General features: G+C 29.2%; 5 protein-coding genes across 6 annotated transcripts; 2 read left to right on the top strand and 3 right to left on the bottom strand.

The window, feature by feature from the left end:
• OCT59_006190 (uncharacterized protein) lies at nt 1-1,740 on the bottom strand (the record flags this gene model as incomplete). 2 transcript variants are annotated; one of them, XM_066141101.1, is made up of 2 exons in its annotated part: nt 132-168; nt 221-1,740. In XM_066141101.1, 2 exons carry the CDS (start codon nt 1,738-1,740, stop codon nt 132-134), a joined length of 1,557 nt encoding a protein of 518 aa, XP_065997927.1. The 2 variants fall into 2 exon arrangements, with proteins under 2 accessions (XP_065997926.1, XP_065997927.1); XM_066141100.1 differs by having other exon boundaries at nt 1-1,740.
• A 1,759-nt stretch (nt 1,741-3,499) lies between these two features.
• OCT59_006191 (uncharacterized protein) lies at nt 3,500-4,744 on the top strand (the record flags this gene model as incomplete). Its single annotated transcript, XM_066141102.1, has 6 exons — nt 3,500-3,547; nt 3,622-3,711; nt 3,774-4,063; nt 4,133-4,313; nt 4,394-4,620; nt 4,696-4,744. The coding sequence occupies 6 exons, from the start codon at nt 3,500-3,502 to the stop codon at nt 4,742-4,744; spliced, it is 885 nt and encodes a 294-aa protein (XP_065997928.1).
• Nucleotides 4,745-5,139: 395 nt separating this feature from the next.
• On the top strand, nt 5,140-5,506 carry OCT59_006192 (uncharacterized protein; the record flags this gene model as incomplete). The annotated part of the gene is made up of 3 exons (XM_066141103.1): nt 5,140-5,219; nt 5,280-5,394; nt 5,465-5,506. The coding sequence occupies 3 exons, from the start codon at nt 5,140-5,142 to the stop codon at nt 5,504-5,506; spliced, it is 237 nt and encodes a 78-aa protein (XP_065997929.1).
• A 2,184-nt stretch (nt 5,507-7,690) lies between these two features.
• On the bottom strand, nt 7,691-9,019 carry OCT59_006193 (uncharacterized protein; the record flags this gene model as incomplete). Its single annotated transcript, XM_025326644.2, has 4 exons — nt 7,691-8,267; nt 8,346-8,572; nt 8,668-8,820; nt 8,899-9,019. The coding sequence occupies 4 exons, from the start codon at nt 9,017-9,019 to the stop codon at nt 7,800-7,802; spliced, it is 969 nt and encodes a 322-aa protein (XP_025175180.2). The 3' UTR covers nt 7,691-7,799.
• Nucleotides 9,020-10,675: 1,656 nt separating this feature from the next.
• On the bottom strand, nt 10,676-20,524 carry OCT59_006194 (uncharacterized protein; the record flags this gene model as incomplete). Its single annotated transcript, XM_066141104.1, has 24 exons — nt 10,676-11,127; nt 11,208-12,126; nt 12,201-12,663; nt 12,743-12,940; nt 13,012-13,280; nt 13,347-13,554; nt 13,630-13,830; nt 13,910-14,025; nt 14,094-14,394; nt 14,480-14,566; nt 14,643-15,038; nt 15,120-15,432; nt 15,526-15,790; nt 15,872-16,268; nt 16,351-16,413; nt 16,490-17,854; nt 17,932-18,067; nt 18,142-18,329; nt 18,414-18,620; nt 18,709-18,909; nt 18,986-19,147; nt 19,217-19,521; nt 19,602-20,250; nt 20,324-20,524. The coding sequence occupies 24 exons, from the start codon at nt 20,522-20,524 to the stop codon at nt 10,842-10,844; spliced, it is 7,896 nt and encodes a 2,631-aa protein (XP_065997930.1). The 3' UTR covers nt 10,676-10,841.
• Between the last annotated feature and the right edge of the window lie 563 nt (nt 20,525-21,087).

Consider the following 21,087-nt stretch of genomic DNA (forward strand, 5'->3'; position numbering starts at 1 on the left):
CTAATATTTCAACCAAATTTTGGCATGTTGCGTTTCGATATGTAAGTGATTTTCAACAATGTAAATACTTATTTCAAAATTATAAAGTTCTGACATCAATCTCATGTAATTATGTAGTGAACGATTATTATTTAAAGAAGAATCAATGAAGGAGTTAAATCCAAAATTCTTCAAATTTGAATTATTAACTTTAATGTATTTAACAATTGCTTCCAGATACCCAAAATCCATCACAGTATAAAGATCTAATGTGGTTATAGGTACTTCCATTTCATTAAGAAGTAATTCTAAAATTTTTGGATTGATAAATATATCAAGTCCCAAATGTCTTAAAGATGAAGGAAATGATTTAGCGAAAGTACTATAATTATATTTTATTCGACTACTTCTTGAATCGTGATCTTCCACTAAAATTAAATATTTGAGATTGTTTAAAGATGATAAAATATCAACAAATTTAGAGAAATACTTTGGAAGTATTTTTAATGATAAATAAGTTAATGAATTCTTACAATAATCTGAAATTGATTGAATTATTGTATCATTAACATGTTCTACTGTAAGTGTTTTTAAATTATCATTAGATAAATCTAATAAAACTTCAACAGCTTTGATGTAATTCTTCTTATTGTATAATTTATCGAATTTAATTCGATAAAATTTTAAATTCTTGATATGAATTGAAGCGATATTATTCTTTTTAGATGTACAAAATTCTACGACATCATAATCACTAAAAAAATTTGTAAATTCCAAAGTTTCCAACGAATGATGAATGGCAAGAAAAGGTAATAATCCTTCCATATCACTAAAATATGGAAATTTTAATGATCTCAAAGAATTTTTTGTTTTTTGATATTTAGTTAATGAAGAAAAAAAAGTATCAGATCCATTCTCATCTCGCCATTCTTCAAAGAAACTAACAGATTGAAGATTTTGTTGATTTAAAATTATTCCAGAGGTTACCTTGCGAACAAAATTAATATGTTCAAAAAATGCTTGATCAATAGCTGAATGTATAATTAAATTTTGAATTTTATTACAATATAAAGTTAATTTTCTGAAAATTTCTGAAATAGCTTTAATAAATTCTTTCTGATGACAAGTCGGTTCATATCCTCGATAAGAGTATTTAAATGATTCAATATTTTTCATAGCATTTTCAAAATATCCAAACTTTGAAATATCATAAAGTTCTAAAAAATTGGAAGTAACTTCTTCATCAAATAATTCTCCTGGATCACCGAAATAATCAAAATCTTCATTTATTTTCTTAAAATCATAATCAATAGTTAAAGATACAAAACCTCGAGTATTTTTGAATAAATAACTTCCAACTAGTTGATATATAAAAATCATTTCGTCATATTTTGGTTTTCTATTTAATAATTTAAAGAGCCAGTTACTGACTGAAATTTTGAAGGTCGAAAGATCAAAATGTTGTATAAAGGACGAATAATTAAATGAAGTAGAAAATAATGTTGATGATAAAGATGATGAATTAAAAACTCTCCTTCGTAATAAATGACCCTTCCATTGAACATCAAAATTTTGTATTAGAGTTTGAATTATTTTAAAATTTTCAAATTTAAAAGGATTCATCCAAAGTAATGGAATAGCTATTTGACACCAATCACGATTTACTTGGATACAGTTGTATAATGTACATTGATCATTAGTGAGATATAATAAGATTTCCAAAATACAATCGTTAACAATTTTTGGAGCTGTAGTTGTCATAATAGAATTTTTGCAAATTTATAAGAAAAAAAAAGGAGAGATCAGAAAAAGTAAAAAAAAGCTTTATATAACAATTAATGACTATCATGTGATCTAATGTGTAACGTCTAGACCGCAACTGTATTAATCACGTGACGATTACTCCGAAAAAAATTTAGTCCTATTTGCAAGTGTTTCTCCTAAATCTGGTTTATTCTTGCAAAATGATGTTATATTACATTTTTTTTAGTTTTATAATATAAGTAAGTAACTCATTTTTAATTGCTGCAGATGTATTTATGTATTTATAATATCTATCATAATATTACATTTTTATAGTTCTTTATGTATTTTTAAATTTTATTAATTAATTTATTTAATTTACTTAATTTATTGAATTTTAATCGTTATAATTGTTTTAGGTGAAAAAAAAATGTAATTGTAAAAAATGTAATTATGGTGAATACACATAAAGCAACATAATTTTTATTATATCAGATTAAATTCTCATTTTCACGTGTAGTATAAAATAATCTTTTTCCCCAGTGCATTTACGCAAAAGAATTGCATATTATAAAAAATCAAACGATATTATCTAAAAAAAAACTCTGATTTGATCCGGCACTTCTCAATAAATTTACTACGCATCGCTCTATCTTATCATGTCCAGTTTAACATCATTCAACTCTTCAGAAAGCATGCCATTTTTGGCCTTTATCCGCTATTTTTTCATTCGTTATTTTGGCGATATTCATGGGGATTGTTATCATATGGATGATTCCTCAAACAAAAAATCTCCGACGAACTCACCACTCGTGATATAAAAATCAGTACGTCTATCACTGCGGAGGTCACCAAAATTAAGATACTAAAATCGCGGATGATCTCTCCTCACGTGATGTAAGTATTTACTGCGCCGACTTGTAATAAAAAAATTAAGAGTCCAACCTTTTTAATCAATTGTACTACGCATATCATCATTATCAATTAACGAATTCATTTCTCGGTTAGTAAATCGGCAAAATAGTACTACATCAAATAAATTAAACACGAAAAGGACACGTAAAATAATAATGACCACTAGACTATCAAAAGAAATAATTTCATTTCTTTATCACCCAGGTAAGTATTTTCTCGTTGCTTTAATAAGCTTATTTAACCTCACTGCTAATACTAGCTTCTTCTAAAAATACTAAGCCTCCTGGGGAATGGGGAGTTAACGATTGGATTTGTATTACATCAAAAAAGTACCTGATGCGAACAGACGTGAATCTCATAATTCGCTTGGAGCCGAGCTAAAATTCTTCTTGCATTACTACCGGAAAAAGAGCCCCAGTATCAGTGCGCAAGTAGTTTGAAGCAACGACTTAAAGTTAAGTTCTACTTTAGCATATTTGCACAAATTACACTCCCGCGCCCGCCGGCCGAGTGACTTTGTCACAGAAGGCAACCGGTTCGCTTGCCTGAAGTGGAGTGTTGATGTTGTGCATGTTTAAATGAAACCACACCCCTGCGCCTGCTGGCCGAGTGACTTTGTCACAGAAGGCAACCGGTTCGCTTGCCTGAAGTGGGGAATGTGCTGATGGCACGTGTGGTAGTGCTTTGATCCAGATGAAAACTTGAATATTTTCATGTGACGATTATGGCTGAGAAAGATTATGAATTTCAGATTTAAACAGACTATAATTTAAACCAACATTAAAGTATTATTATCCCAAAAATTTATACTAATTCTGGCCAAACTCATAGTGCCAGCGAAATTTAATGAAATTCAATCCGGATGAAAATCCGGATAAAACCGCTACGGATCGAAGCACTAACGTGTGGTGTATGACATTTTGCTTGCAGTATACATTGCGATAATTAAATATTTTAATTAAATATTTTCATTTCCTATACTAGGAAGCCGACAATCTTCAAACCAACATTGATTTATGGAATGATGATATGAAAAAATTAGCGAAATCGGAAGTTAACAACAGAGTGAACATGGTAAGCATGGTTATGATATTTTTTGTATTAACATATTGTCTTATTATAATTCCACTATCCAGCGTAATCTAGAAAATATGACAATTAGTACGGGCATATCGGCTGGTATTCAGCATTTTAAAACATATAATTCTCAATTGTTGATTTCCCAACAATATGCCAGCATGAGGTTTGATTCGGCGGAACAAGAACGAAAGAGAAAAGCAGATGAAAATAGCGAGGTGGATGGTAGCGGAATAATTGAATGGGAATTTGATTGTGCAATTCTAACATGGCTTGAAAAAGGAATGCTGTATCATAAAGAATTAATTTCGGAAGAAGATGAGGATAAAAGAATCAAAGATTCATCAAAGTAAATGCTTTATAAATCTCATTTTTGCACTTTTTTTCACATGATTAAATTATAGTTAAAAATAAAAAGGTCGATATGGTGGAGAATTGTAGATGGATCAGATTTAGATGTAACCAGAGAATATCTCTCAGAAGAAGAATGTTTAGAATTACAAGAGGTTTTAGCTAATGCACTCGAATTAGGAACTACAATTAATGATTGGACAATATTGAAACCACAAGCAGAGAAATGTTTACAAGATTTATCAAAGGTAAATGGCTATAATTTTATGGAAGTTGTTATATACTTTATTTGTAATTATGTAAATTTAATCGCATACTCTGAACTCAGCTAAATAACGATCAGATTAAAATAATTGGTGAAAAAGTTCTTCATAAAGGAACACGCGGTGCATTAGAAGAACTAAAAAATTTTCTAAAAACGAGTTCCCAAGAATTTGATCTCGGCTTGTTTGGCGATTCAAACAACAAAACAAATCAAACAAATGATGCAGAAACAGTTGAAATCGATTACTTAGATGAAGACGTAACCTATATTTTTGATTTGATAAGATTTACGTAAGTACTATACATCTACTGTACGCCAACGGATTTCATTACTTACTTACAACTTATTTGAATTTCTTTTGTCAGTTGTGAAAGAAAAAAATTCCAAAAAGGAAAAATACAGAAAAAAATATAGATGTTTTTATAAAAATTTTATTTTTTCGTGCTTAGATAATATCATGGATCGACACTTGTAAGATTTTCTATTTTATCCTTTCTATTTTTTCTTTGTCTGCACAAATGCGCGTGTTTTCTCATAATAACAAATAAGTGGTGAACCAGTGTCTCGAGCACGTCGTGACAAGGCTCACGAAGGGGATGAAAGATTTCATCTGGATTGGCTCTTTTGTGTATGTTAAATTATATATATTTTAATGTCAGTTTGAAGCATATACTAACATAACTTGCAGAATTAGGAGCAAGAGACTTGGGGCCGTGAATTTTCACTCTGCAAAAGAGCTGGTTCAGTAATCGATAATTTAAAGAAAATTTTTTCTAATACACTGAAGATTAAAAAAAACATTAAGAGACATGCACATGTCATTAATGAAGTCTATCGCATCTGTTAGCAGTAAAAGGGTGTCAAAAGAAGTACTACAATCATTTCCGAAGTTATTGATGCCTGGGCTTCTTTCTTCACATTTTATTTACAAGCAGTGTTAATATAATAGTATATGTTGGTGTTGGTTTTTATGTTCCACTGATTTGGCCGAGTTAGAAATTCCTATCGATTATGATGAACTTGATAAAATTTTAAAGGTCGCACGTATTATTTTACAGATCAAGGTTAATAATATTCTTTCTAATACTATTTATGTGAATTTTATGTGATATCTTACACAGTTTCTTTATGTAGAAGCTATTAAATAAAACGATACTAGGATATAAAATTAGTTAAGAGAGAGCCGAAAAAGAAAAATTTTTGAAAGATAAAAGGTTAATGAATGAATATGCAGAATATCCTTCTCCACGGAAGAAGAAACAGAAACAGGAGAAGAGAAAAAAAGACAACGAAGAGGTCTCAATGTTTATAATATTATATCGTTTTACAGAATGCTTTGGATTTTTAACGTGTGTGGGATGATTTAATGTATTGGGAAAAATGAAAACATTAATTTACAATGTATGTGTAATAATGTTTGATTAATCTGATAAAAACATATTACAGAATAATGCTTATGTATTAGGCTATTTTAATGGGATGTCTAATGAAGATGTTATCCATATAATAAGCAATTAAATAAGATACTAAAATTTTAAACTTATCTTAGCAAGTTTAATATATTATATATTATTTTTGGTATTTGGTTATATTTTGATTAAAATTCTAAATAAATTAAATTAATTGATTATTGTATAATCTTCTTATTTAAAAATATAACTAATATTTTCTTTTAATAATTTAAATTTTAATTAAATTTAATTGCTAATATATTAAATTATATTAAGATCATATTAGTAAATTTGGCTAGTTTAGTAATTTTAACAGTTTTAGTATTTGGTATTTTAGTAATTTTACTATTAATAAAGTAATAATATTTATTATAATAATAGTTTGGTATAAAGTCTTATCTTTTGATTTTTATGTTAAGATATAATGTAAATAAAATATTAGATTATATTATTTTTATTAATTACAATGTAAATAATTATATATATTTTATATAGTAAAATATTAATTTAATAATTTAAAATAATAATATAATATGTATTTCAATTGATACAAGAAATATATATAGTGATATATAGTAATATTTAATATTTATCAGGATTTTTTGGTTCAGGAAGATTATCAAAATTAAGTAATCTACTCGTATAAATTGCTTCATAATGTTTTGAAGGTATATCATTAGTTGATAAATTATTATTAATTTCTTCTATTTGTTTATATATTCCTGTATCATCTTGCTCTTGAATATTATCATACCATTGCAATAAAGTATTCCATATTTCATCAGCAGTTGGTCTAATCAGAGGGTCTGCATCCAAACATTGTTTAATTAAATGCAAAATTAATTGAGGTACTTTAATGTTAAATCTTGGTCTAAACCCTTGACAAACTTTTATTGCTAAATTTTTGTCATGGCTTATATCATGATATGGGGATAATCCAGAAATTATTTCATACATAATTATACCAAAACTATAAATATCAGAAGCTTTGGTATAATTTTGCCCTCGTAAAATTTCCGGAGCCACGTAAGGTAAAACACCATATACCTTATTTTCTAATGTATTGTTATAATCTGCAGGCTTACATAATCCTATATCAGTTATAGAAGTTCCATATTTAAACCTTAATATATTGCCAGTATGTAAATTTCGATGAATTAATCCATTTCTATGAATTTGATCAAGTCCATTCGCAATATTATGTAATATATAAATCTTTTCTGCCCAAGTCAACTTTTTGTAATTCTGGTTTAAATAATTTCGTAAACTTCTATGTTCTGCATATTGTAAAACAATCATATAATTTTTTGTTTCCGGATGTTGAGTTATTCCATAGATTTCAATGATAAAAGCTTCATTTATTTTATGATGTGATGCAATCTATAAAAAAATTATATACATATATATATATTTTTTTTGGTAAAAAAATCATATTACAAAAAATTTTATGATTAATTAATACCTCTTTAATATATTCTAATGTAATATTTTCTGAATTATTTAAACTTTTCAAGGAGACAAATTCATCCTGATAAAGTCTATTCCAATTCTGATTTTTGTTATCCCAATTCCATATACGTCCATCAATCCATTTCGCTTTATACACATCACCAAATCCGCCTTTGCCAATATGTTCAATATTGTTAAATCTATCAAAAGGTATCCACTCTAATAATTTATTATACCAAACTGCTGATAACTGAGTATCTTGAATAAATTTATCAATATTACCATTACCACTTGTCCAATTGTTGAAATTTTGTTGAAAATGTCTCGCACTACAATCATGACACCAATTATACTCAGTAATTGGCCGTTCGCATTCTTTACACGTTTCCATTTTCAAAGGATAAATTTTTTTCGTTTCCGCGTCGATCGAAGTACGTAACAATGTCACCACGTGAATTTTGACGTCACAAATTTATTTTATATTCGTTTATTTAAATTTAAATATATTGTACAATGTATTCTATCATTTGTATCTAAAAATTTATATAATTTTTTTTTTCGGGAATAAATTAATATGACCAAATCCAAAAGAATCCAGCATTTTTACCAGTTTCTCCGGACTTCCAATATCTTCCAATAATCCCATATGCAGTCATAAATCCACAAAATTTCACCAAAACATTATCATCTTTATTATCTTTATATACGAAATTCACCCTACGACCTTTATCTACTGGAAATGATTCACCTTCCGTATAATAACTCGTACCCATATCATCAGTCAATACGCCTTCCAAATTGTAATGTAAGGAATTATCCTGATAAGTCCCTTCATCATCATCTAAATAATCACTGAAAGCATCACCGTCTCCTTTATCAATTTCAACTTCAGTGAACGTTAAATCCATTTTTAATATTTTTTCAACTACTGTAAGTGTAGGATCTATGCATAATCCTTTCCATCGGTTTGGAGGACAAAAAGGCCAATCATATCCATCATTTCTAAGACACCATAATATCTTATTCGATGAATATACCTAAATGAAGGAAAGTAAATAAATAAATAAGGCTTTTAAAAAATTTAACATAAAATTACAAATATTATTAATACGTACATCAACCATATCCGTCCATTGTAACCATTTATCCGATTTTCTTGCATCAAAAATTAAAGATTCTGGAAGAATTTTATAATCATCACGAGCTCCACAAGCTAAATAGATATGGAGGGCATGACAATCCAACATAGGAAATACTGCATCTTTTGTAGGATCCCAATTTAATATTCGCTCACGTAATTTGTCCACCATAGTTTTAACAATGGATGAATATGACTTTACACCTTTAATGAAAAAAAAATAAGAAGAAAAAAATTTTTTAGTGAATAGATCCTCTTACAAAGATTTCTAAGAAACAATTATAAGTATCTTAACCCACCATAAGCCAACATCATAGAAATAATCTTTAAAGAAATAAATACACAAGCCAAATGTTTCAAAGAAGAATCCATGTCTGCAAATAATAAATTGAAAACCCTACAACAGAATTCTGGTGCTTCCAATTCGGTAAGCTTTTTTAAATTCTTTCCATCTAAAAATTAGAATCGAATTAAAAAAAAAATCACTAAACATTACGTGATATAAAATAAATTAAATAAACATTTCTCACCATTCTCTGATACAAGAACCCACAAGCACGTTAACTCATCTAATATATTGTCTAAAACTGACTCACTTGGAGATAAATCATCAAGATAAAAATTTTCCAACGTTTGTACACTAGAATACATTTTTTCAATATTTAAGTTTGATCTACGATAAAAAATTTTTCTGAAATTACAAAAATTAAATCTTCTTTTTCTTGCGTCGACATCGTAATCATTTATAAAAACCTGTTCCCATATAACTGTATCATGTGATAACTTATAAAATAATTTACATACTAAAGGTAAAAAAATCACTGCGGTTTTCGGAGGGTTTAATTTTTCCAACAAAATTAATTCATATAAAATTTTCAAAAGAATTTCTGTAGGTAATGAACATAAATTTAGTTTAGGATTTGACCAAGGAATTTTTTTTTTATTGATTATTTCTTTGAAATCTTGATATATTTGATTTTTTTTTGTTATTAATTCAAAATCGCAATATGAGTAAATTTCTGGTATCATTCCCTTTTCGGCCATATTATCAAAGAAAAAATTCTCAAATTTTCCGATTCAAAAATAGTAATAATCTAGAACACTCAGGATAATGTAAACGAAAAACTATGAAAGGATTTGAGAGAGAAAAAGTGATCAAAAGTATAGAACATATATATATATAGTATCATATCATTTGCATTAATCATCACGATAGGTACTATATATAATAATTATGCATTAGTGTGACAAATAGATCCAATGTATCAAAAACGATATTTTGTCACAAAGAAATATGCACAGGTATTTGTTTCACATATTGATTATCTGTTACAATTACATTTTGTGTTGCTTTAAGTATAAGGACATTTTAAAATAAATTACAATAAACTTTGTTGAAGCGAAAAATTTATTGGGTATATATTATTACCACAAAAAATGTCTCAATTATATGATGAGATCATTACAAGATTTTTAAGTTGAAATTTTTTGTGTGACTTTCAGCGATTGTAGTTTAAGTTATTGCCAAGACACTGGCATCATCTCACGAGATCTCTCATAAATGAATGCTAAATTGTATATGGCGATTTCTGATAGACGCAGGTATAAACCAGCTGTCCGATGTAATTAGTTTTTGGAAATTTACATCCGGGTTTAGAAATAAAATATCGTAGCGCAAAACACATTTCTTTTGGACTTTCTTGATTTTTTGCATTATTTGGTAAAATCAGTATATTATTTTATTGTTTAGGATGTTCTCCTCGCTGCCTGAAAGGCCTAACTGTAATAACCGATTAATAAGTAATGCGGGCCGGCATTAAATATTTGGCCGAGGTTAATCATTTTAACCGATCTTTAACCAGTTTCACGTTTTGATCGATTTTATCGTAGGATTTCCGGTTTTGGTTATGACAAGAAATTAATCTATAACTTAATTCGTGGTCCATGAGTCCACTGCAGAAATGGGAATCTAGCATCAAATAGAAGTAAAAATAAATATTTTAAAAATTAAACTATTTGAAATTTTGGGATAAATATTATGTGAATAAGTTCAATGTTAGTAAATAAAGACTTTACTAACGGATATCTTCCTATGGATGTGACAACAAAATCACGTATGGCTATCAAACATATCAGGTGGTTAAGAATCGGGTAATTAATTGTTAATATTCAATAACCCTATTTTTTCGGTTGGGTTTGATTTGTCTGATTTTTTGTGTAATACATGAAAACCTATAAAATCTTTGGTGCATATGACCGAAAATTGCAATTGAACAGGTTAGTGTATTTCTAATGAGCTAGATTGGGTGTTAAATTATCAGTGTAAATTTTTATGATTAGCATTTTTTTTTTATTAAACAAATAAACAAATAAATAAAATACAAAATTATAATAAAACTAGTAGTATTTTCTGAATATAAATACAATTTTTAAAGTACAATAAAATATGTAAAATTTAAAATTTTCATTATTCTTATTCACAGTTAATCATACAATTGATTAATTTACTGGTTAACTTAGCATTAATTTTCATTTTTTCTCTCGTCACAGTCTGAAATGAACCGCAATCCATTAAATTATTAAATCCGATCTCGGATAAATAAGATAAATGATTACCATTGGTTCTTGTGTAAGATTGTTGTTCGTAATTAAGTGGTTCACACCCGACTGTATAATGTATTGAATGTATTGCATCCAATATTGGTATTGTATCATTGGTTGATACAATTTGAATCATTTTGGGTAAAAGGGTATCATAACTGTTATTAATAATGGAGAATTAATTAATAAATTTGTCAAGATTAAATAAAAACAAAATGAACAAATTATAACAACGTACACTAAAGCAAATACTTCTGGAACAGCATTTGCTGCTTCAGCTAAAAATCCGTAAAGAAATAATCTTTCAGCTTCACTTTCGGCATGTTGTAACACTGTTACCATTAAAGAAATTAAAAGTAAAGCTGTTTGGTTATCTGGTATATCGAGTCTGTCAAATATTTTATAATATGTTGTTTGAAGCTCCGTGTCATCAACATAAATATCTGATATTCCACTTAATCCAAGTAATCCTTTCATATCAGCATCATTCGCCGACATTGGTAATAAAGCCGCTAAATATCCTAACATACTTGACTCAATTACATTGTTCCCAGGGTTAATTCCATTAACCCCTTTTGCCGCTATATCCAAAAATACAATTAAAGCTGATTGAGTCGAAGTTTTTGTTGTTGGATTTTTTAATCCTTTTAATAATGCTGCAGCTACTGCAAATGAAAAATGTTTATAATTAATTCCCGCTTCTTTATCCATTTCTCTCATTACGTCCAAACATCTTCTTGAATTCAATAAAAATGATGCAAGATCTTGATTTTCAAAGAAATTATGCGACTCCAAAGCTCTCAATGTTACTTGAAGTAAATTAACAGCACTTTGAAATATTGGTATATGTCCAATTTGAATAAGTGCCATTGACAACCAAAACATACGTTGAAGATATCGTGATTCTCTTGATAAATTTTCAACTATATTCGTTAAACACATTATTATACTTTGAATCAAAGAACATTCACTCTCCGAAAAATTTTTCAATGCTCCTTCTAACGCTACTAATATTTGATATAGAAGATCATCATCAACTTCTACACGTGCTAAACAACCTAGAGCAACAATGGCTCTTGGCTGTATTGCAGGATTAGGTTGAAAAGATGAACTCGCGACTAAACCCATCCAGCGTGCTCTCCAGGTATTTGACACATCTAAAAAGAAAAAAAAGATAGATTTTTAGTTTTTTTTTTTATAGAAAAAAATAAAATGTATAAAATGTACATACCAACGGAAGGAGCACCATAAATCATAACTTCCAGGAGGGCCTGAACAACAGTTTCCAGGGAATTAAGTGGCATGTTGTTTGGTAAATCAACAACAGACTCACCTGTCATTGAAAAAGCGTTTCCCGACACATTAGATAACCCAAAAAATAATTTAAAGTTTGGTTCTGACAATTCTGTTAACAATATATTTAATCGATTCAAATTTGATGGATCAAGAGTTTGAACAGTACAAAGGCTTTGAACTAAATTCACTATCAATCCATGAATTGAAGCTCTAATGAATGGAGCTCCAGTTGCAATAAGCATTGTTATTATATAGAATAATTCGGGTAGATATAGCTGAACATGCTGTCGATTATTAAACGACAGCATAAGATTAAAACGAATCAAAACTGCGATTTCAGGCCATGCCGGATTTTCTGTAAGAGTTCTTGTTGGATTCAATGAAGTACGTGTAATAACCTAAATTAACCAAAAATAAAATAAGTAAACGAAAGCAAAAGTTGCAAAAAAAAAGTATTTAGTTACAGATAAAAATTACCCTACGAAGCCTTGCAATAATTTTACCACGAACATTTACGGATGAAAGGGTGACGATCGTATTCGCGACAATTTCAGCCGATGCCGAACTTATTCCATGCTTCACAGAATATTCAACAAATTCATCGATTATTAAATTAGTTATTTCGTCGACTCCTTTAAGTGTGTTCCATACATTTGTTTGTATGGCAGTATACAACTGAAACAAAAGAAAAAAAAATTCATTAATAAATATTTTTTATCTTATTCGCCGTATTTAAGCTATATTACCTCTGGCTCCTTAGTTGTCATGTCAATCAAATTTCTAATGATATCTTTTGTTTTATTAATAAATTCGGCACCGTTTCTATAATAAAGTGCTAAATTTGGAAGCCATGGTGCCATGTATTGAAGGCACAAGTGTTTTTGTGGTGTGTTGGATTTATAAAATCCAACAAAGAACTCTGATAGAAATTCCAATGTTAACCCGGTTTCTGAAACGGCCAGTCTTTCACTTAATTGCACAATAAACGTGCTATTATTAGCAGGTATACATAAACCTATAATAAATACTAATTTTAGTATGTTGATATTAAAAAAACAGTTTATATAATTCGTAAAATTACCCTTGGCGCTGAGAAGCTGTTTTCCAACATCAAAATTAAAGTTCAGACTTAAAGCTACTAATAAATCATAAGATGCTAGTCTCAAATTTGGGTCGTCAGATCCGATATTAAGAAGTGACATATTTAGCAGAGTACCGGGTACACTACTTGGGCTTAAAGATGTTCTTTCTAGTATAGTAGTAGTTGGTTTTTCTATTTGATATCGAGCCTACAATAAATTATAAAGTAAAAATGGCCGATTAAATATATACAACATTTGATTATCACAATTTTCTAAAATTACCTTAGATGATTTTATTGCCTGTATAATAACTTCTCGTTTTTGACTCGATAATGCATATACAGGTCTACCACGATCTTGTTTAATGATAAATTCTTGATCATCATTTCTATGAGTTGATTTGGTTATATCCTCGATTTCCGATATATGATATACATCATTGAGTTGACAACTCAATCCGTAGAATAAATCTTGCTTTTTATGCTATATTTAAAATTAAATCCAATTTGTAATTGTTACAAAAAATTTTTTTTTAAAAAAAAGATAATTAATTTAAACTTACTGTTGATATTTGAATATATTCGTTACTTAATCTTATTAATACTGGAATATGCATTCTATAGTGTGAGATTCTAGTTACATTTGCGTAGCTAGTACTAGGGTCAGTGTCCAATATTGCTACAGATAAAATTAAATGTAAATAAAAATTTATAAATCGATCTTGTCTTGTTTTGGTGAAGACTTACTTGTAGACCTGGGTAAACCAACCTCCCCTGGAGCAATATGATCATTAATTTCGGCTAGGCTACAGCAAAACACCGCCTTCCTCAATATTTTATTAGGTAAAGGACGAGATAATTTTTTCGCAAATTTCCTAAAAGCTGTATTGGTATTATAAAAATATAGTCTTGCAAGATTCTCTTGGATATCGAAGGGAAGGATCTGAATAAAGTGTTGAACCCATTGAGATTGAATCTCATTGTCAGAACTGAATCGAGTTAAATCAACAACTACTTCAAATGGTTTTCCCATTCTCCTCTCAATTGTCTATTAAGAAAAAAATTTTTTTGTAAAATTATTCAATTTGGGAATATAAATAAATAAATATAGTAATTTGGAATTGTTAAGTTACATTGAGGATATGATACATCAAAAGTTCAATGTCTGTTGACTCAGCTTCAAGTTCTCGTGCTATATAATAAAATACAGGGCGTCTCTCCTAAAATAATTTAAAACCAAATTTATTTTCCTTATATAAAAAAATCAATTAATCACTATATTAATAATAAATTTACCTTTGAAACACCACTTTCATAAAATATATTCTTTTTCAATGAATCCAAATTACGATCTTTGTTCCTTTTCATAAAATCTAGGAAATAATGATTGGCTGTGTCATAACTCTGCGTGTGAACATGAATGATCTCTTTCTTTGATTGTTCAGGTGGACCTAGTTGAGCTAGTAAAGTTGCAAGTCTTTCCCAAGACATTTTATTAACTTGAGCTTGTTCAGAGTCCATTGAAATTCCCGAGAGACTATATTTAACTCTACGGGCTGAAATTTCTCGCGCCATCTTTTCTTGATTATTATATAAATGTTTATGTAACGACTTCTTATGATTTTCATCTAGTCTGCGTGGTGTAAATTCCGTAGATTTTAATTCAGTTGTTGGTGTCGAATATGGTAATCGCTATGAATTTTACATTGAAGTGTAAGAAAATCATCAATATTTTATTTTCAAATTCAAAATCGATAAAAACAATCAACATACCGATATTTCTTCTAAAAAAGCTTTCATTTGATGAATATGTTCTTTTAAAAAAGAATTCATATTCATTATGTGTGGTTCTTTACCTCCAAATACTACATCGTTCGCAAGGTTTTGAACAACTTTAGTGACAAATAAAAGAGCTCTTCGGAATCTTGGATTTTCGATAGGTTTGCAAAGATTTTCACTATCAGGGGCAACTAAAGCCGGGTTAAAGAACCTTAGAAATATAAAGGAACCGACCATTATATATGCTGATTCCGGAAATTTTTCTGCAACAGCTTTTGCAATATAGTGACAGACGTATCTGAAAGACCTAAAATAACATTTTTTTGATTAAATAATTTAAAAATATTGTTTACTAGGAAAGGAGAGCGAGTAACAATAACGATAATATATTTGCAAATACCTAGGAATCTTATCCTTAGAATTACATATTGCATTAATAAAAGCTTTTGCAAGCTCCTTGAGATTCTTCAAATTTTCTTCTAAATCTTCATTTGGAAGCATTCTATCATTATCAAGTTCGCAACTGTAATCTGACGGTTTTTCAGCCAAGTCGTTTAAAATTGGTTGAAGCGTTTCACGTAGATATTCCGTTCCATGAGCTTTAGCAAAAGCCCCCAACAATCTTGTTGTTATGCTAGTCTTTCTGAACAGATCTGCTTCATAATCTATATTAAAAAAGTTTAAAATAATTAATTATTACTTAAAAGAATAATAAAATAACGCATTTCAAATTCATGTTTCCTTGCCTGTTCTATTTACTTCATTGACAAGTATAGCTTTTAAGAAATCCAATAATTTATTTTGCGAGTCAAACACCGCTACCAAAACTTTGGATAATTCATCTTGTTCGGTAGAAACTTCGCAAAGAGATAGTGCAATATCAAAGTCTGAATTCGTAACAACCTCAACTAGTCTATTATATCTTTCTTTCATAGCATTCTCATCCAATCCTTCAAATTCAGCTCCTTGATTGAGGATATTAGTAAGAACTTGCATAAACGCGGTTCTGGTTTTTGAATCTTCATGGTATCCCATGGATAGTGAGAATCTAAGGCCAGATTCTACATTAGCACTTAAAAGATTACTCAAGGCTAAAATGGTATAATCTTTCAAAGGCCCAAGATCCTTGACGTATTCCTTGGACTGCATTCATGATAAATGAAAATTTTAGGGATAAATTCAATATTGAGTTAATGTTCGAAATAACAGAATATTAAATAAGTACCTTTGATAACAGCATTTGTAAATCTTGATTGTTTTTGGCAGAATGTGTTCCACTATCAATTGCCTTTCAATAAATAATAAAATTAAAAAAATTGGGAAAATAGAATTTATACAAGTATGACATCTTAAATAGTACAAACCTCTAGAATTCTACATCTGTTCAATAACTTGATAAAAAATGAAAAATACTTGTAAAACATTTTGCATTTAATCTGACTCAAGTCAGAATCGGGTGAAATTTCGGAAGGTTGTAACGGTAATAAATGTAAAAGCGCTACTATAGTTTTTAAACATGCTTGATCCAATTCTCTATGTAACCGTTCACTCTTGTTAGAAACTGAATGATTTTCTACACTTGAATTGTCGGACTTAGAAAAATCCGAAGTCCATTCCATAATAATCTCTAATAAATGATTACGTAGCTTAATTTCTTGACGTAGGTTAACGTATTCTTTTTTTACCATTAAAAGTTCTGCAAGTTGGCACATTTTCTTTTTTATACGAAGAGAAGTATTACTTGTACCTAACTTATTTAGATAACGGGCAAATGAAAGAACTAGCCCACCAATATCACAGCTGTATAAATTGTCGGACATATCATAGATACGTTCCAATATTAATTTTAATACTGAAATTGTTTGTTCGACAAAGAGAGTGAACTTTTCCTGAGGACTAGCTTCTCCACCTTTTTCAAATCGAGAAACTATTGATTCCAAATGACGGAAAAGAATAACATATAATCTTGGACTTAATTCATTACCGAGGGCTTCTTTCACACTTTCTCGAACAAAAATTGTATCACTGACCAATAAACTAACCATCTCTTGAACAAATTTTTCGATCTTTATTATATAATCAGAACCCGAAGATATAGAAACTCTTCTCTGAGTAATATCTAAACCTCGTCCGTTACTTGGATTTAATCTTTCATGACCACAGCAACCGCCCAAAGCTGCAAGAAAACCTGTATAATTATGCCATTCTATAGTTTGTGATTCATTGATATCAGGAACTACAACAGGATGTGCTCTAACTGGTGCCAAAAAACCAACAACTTTTTTGTGAGTTACTGGAGTTAATGGAGCTGGTTCATCAGATTGTTTTGCAATTATATCTGTGAGTTTCTTCCATCTATCCCATGCCTCTTCCCATGCACCAATATTACCAGGTGTAGGTCGAGTCATCAGACGTAATAATTTACGAATACGTCTTTGCTGTGCCATTCGACCAGGAACTATATACGGTGAATTTGATAATTCTATATAAACATTCCAATTTTCAACAATCGTCATTTGAGAAGGCAATGGCAATTCTTGAGGTGCATCCACATCGATTGTAAAATTTTCAGCTGTTATTCGTGCTTCTTCACATAACTGATCAAAACAATTGATTGCAATTGAACATATTTCTATATCTGAAGAACACAAAGAGACCAATAAAGCAATCTCAAGTGCTACATTTGAACTTAGCCGATCTGGAATATTTGTGGGGGTAATTGGTTTGTCCTAAATGTCAACATGATTAATATTAAATAAAAAGTATTTATAGCAATAAAAATAAAATCACACGTTTCTTGTGTTACCTTGTTTGATCTAGCCCTAAGAAAATCGTTACGTCGGAGTAAAAGTTGGAACAAAAGATCCAACATATATTTAATTAATTCATCTTTATCTTTCATTTCCAAAATTTGTTTCGCAACGGTACAAGTTATTTGTGAACTTTTAAATAATAAATAGAAACAATGTCAAATGAAATTTATTTAAAGATCATATTATTTAAAATATACCATTACCTTATATACCAAAAATGTTGCATTTTATTTTCTCCAGTACCCCAAGATTCTATAAGGTTGGGGCTATGAAGCTCTAATAAAGTATCACCTGCAGTAGTCCTAATTATATAACTACTGTCATTCAAACATTTCATAATTCCAAGTATAATGGATTGATTGTCGACAATTTGTTCATTCGTGTTTCTTTCCTATTATTCAATAACAATGTTATATATATATATATATATTAATAAAAAAATAAATCATTATCATAGTTAATAGAATTTACTTACAACGATTGCAAGATACGGCTCAGTGCGATACAATTTTAATATGTTTAAAATGATTTCTGTTCTTTCATCATGATTTCTTCTATTGTGCCTGTTCATGTCAAAAGGTGTGGTACGAGAATTAATGAGATCTTGAAATAACTTACGAAGCGGCGCTGCTAAATAGGGATACATAGTGTTAATCTTAGGACTCCAAGGGAGTCGTGGTTCCTAAAAAAATAATATTAATAAAAATTAATTATACAACCAAAAAAAAGATTATTATTTTAGACATGTATGAACATAATTTTTTTTTTACCTCTGCTGCAATAGAATAACAACTTTTGACCAGGACTAACTTAAAAGAATTTGGTGCATCTTCATGTACACATATAGGAATTAACGTGCGTAAAGTGTTTTCAGGATTTATTCTAAATAAAGCTGTTAAACATTCAGTCATCAGCTTCTGATCAACGTTTTGTTCATTAGGGAACGGTTTGTTTGGGTCAAATAGCTTATCCTGATGATAAAAATGATAAAAAATGGATTAAATGTTAATATAAATTTTAGATAAAAATGAAAATAATAAACCCAACCTTCAGCTCATTTTCCATTTCTGGTACTATTTGACGTAGTGCAGATTTTTCGTTTCTTGCTACATAAGTAGAAGCTTTAAAAATATCTACATAACATGAGGCAGCAACTTCTGCATGATTTCTACCCCTTAAAGACTTTTTAAGATGGTCAAAAAATAATATCTAATCAAACGAAATTAGTAAATAAAAATTTGGAATTTAATGATTATAGTTCGAACTTTTTAAATCTACCTTTCGTTGAGCTGACTTAGTTGGGGCTTTATCCGTTGTAACGGCATTCATTAGCATATCAGGACACAGGACCAGCAACATAGTTTGCAAAGGCCAAAATAAACTTTTACTTTTATTTCCGCTAGAAATATTATTACATATATCAAAAAGAAGTTCAGGTCCACCATCCATTCTTTTTTGTGATTGACACAATTTAACAAATTCTGCTGGGAAAACTTCAATCCAATTCCAAATAGCTTTTCGAAGTACAATTGCCATTGATATTTGAGTATATCTTTTTAAATTCATAAAAGAATTACAAAGTTCTAAAACAAAAGAATACATTTATATATTAAGATAGAGAATATTTGGTTTTGAATCTAAATTAGAAATTAATGTTTCTGACCTTGCAATACCATTGATAATCTTTTTGAATTTAAATCACTACACTCAAGCAGCTTTAATTCAGATGTATCAGGCCATTCATCATTTATAGCAGACAAGAACGCAATTCGATTTTTAATCCTTGCAAAAACAACATTCCAATTTGAGGCACTAATATAAAATATCACTCGCCCAGCACTCTTAAATATTTCACTAACTAATTCATATGTTGCAGGAGACCAAGCAGCTTGAGCATTATGGATAGGAGATTCTTTTCCTCCACTTGGTCCATTATGAACGTTTGGGTTATAATCTTCTAAAGAAGCCATTTGATAAAGAAATCGAGATAAAACTTTTAGAATAAATACTGCTAAATTATCATCTAAAGGTGGTGGATCATCCCATGATCTTGGTAATCTAAAAGATGTATTTGATGGACTTGACATATTTGGTGTATTTGTAGTATTTAATGGGATTGATGGGCTTGTCGGACTTGACGTATTTGATGTATTTAATGATTCTTCAATTGAAGTTTCTTTAGATGGTGATTCTATTGATGTTCCTCGATGAAATTTCCAGTGATGAGTCATGCATGCTGATAAAATTTTTAAAATAAATAGTTGTGATTGTAATACATCGGTTGAAGGTAAATCTTCATATGTTTGAGTATGCTATAAAGCATTTAAAAAGTTAATAAACATTGATCCAACTTTAAAATGATTATTTTATTTAAAATAATATTACCTTTGAGATACTTTCTAAAAGTTTGGTTAAATTATGTGCAATTGTGCCAAGTTTAAATCGGGATAAATCAACAATGGCATTTACAATATGTTGAATTAAGCCATCTGCTTCTAAAGTTTCTAGCTTTTTTCCACTTTTACATGGTAACTTTGAACCTATCCTATCTATTAAAGATAGTATCATTTTAGTATCATCTTTCATTTTGAAATAAATATGTTTCTATATATAAATTTTGATTTAATGAAAAGTTGACTATATAACAAAAAAAATTTTTTAAGATAAAGCGTTATAAAAGTGAGTTTATGAAAAAAAAATGATGATTAAAATATAATAAAATGAGTGTTCTAAATTTTTCAAAAAGTCGTTTCTTTCTTATTCGTAGGAGTAGGAAAATAAACAACCTCCAACTTTACAAAACTAAAATGTTAGGGATTAGGAGGTAAAATAAATAAATTAATAATGTTACAAATGTTACACAACATTTGCATCTAAATTTGCAAATGAAAAATCTCTTTAATTGGTTTAAATTTGATCCGCCTCGTGCGAAATTGTGTTACGACCACGACAGTTATTCAAAAACAGATGCGTTTTTAGATCTGACATAATAACATATAACACCAATCATTTATTTTATTTGCCAAATTTGAATAAACAAAAAAAGGTTGTCCCATAATTACTTTAAACTTTAAATACTTTCTTAATTCTTAGGTCACACATTTTTGGTTCACTTGATCTGATCAATGTAACACTTGTGAACAGTTAAA

Source organism: Rhizophagus irregularis, chromosome 14 (assembly GCF_026210795.1).
Source record: "Rhizophagus irregularis chromosome 14, complete sequence".
NCBI lineage: Eukaryota > Fungi > Glomeromycota > Glomeromycetes > Glomerales > Glomeraceae > Rhizophagus > Rhizophagus irregularis.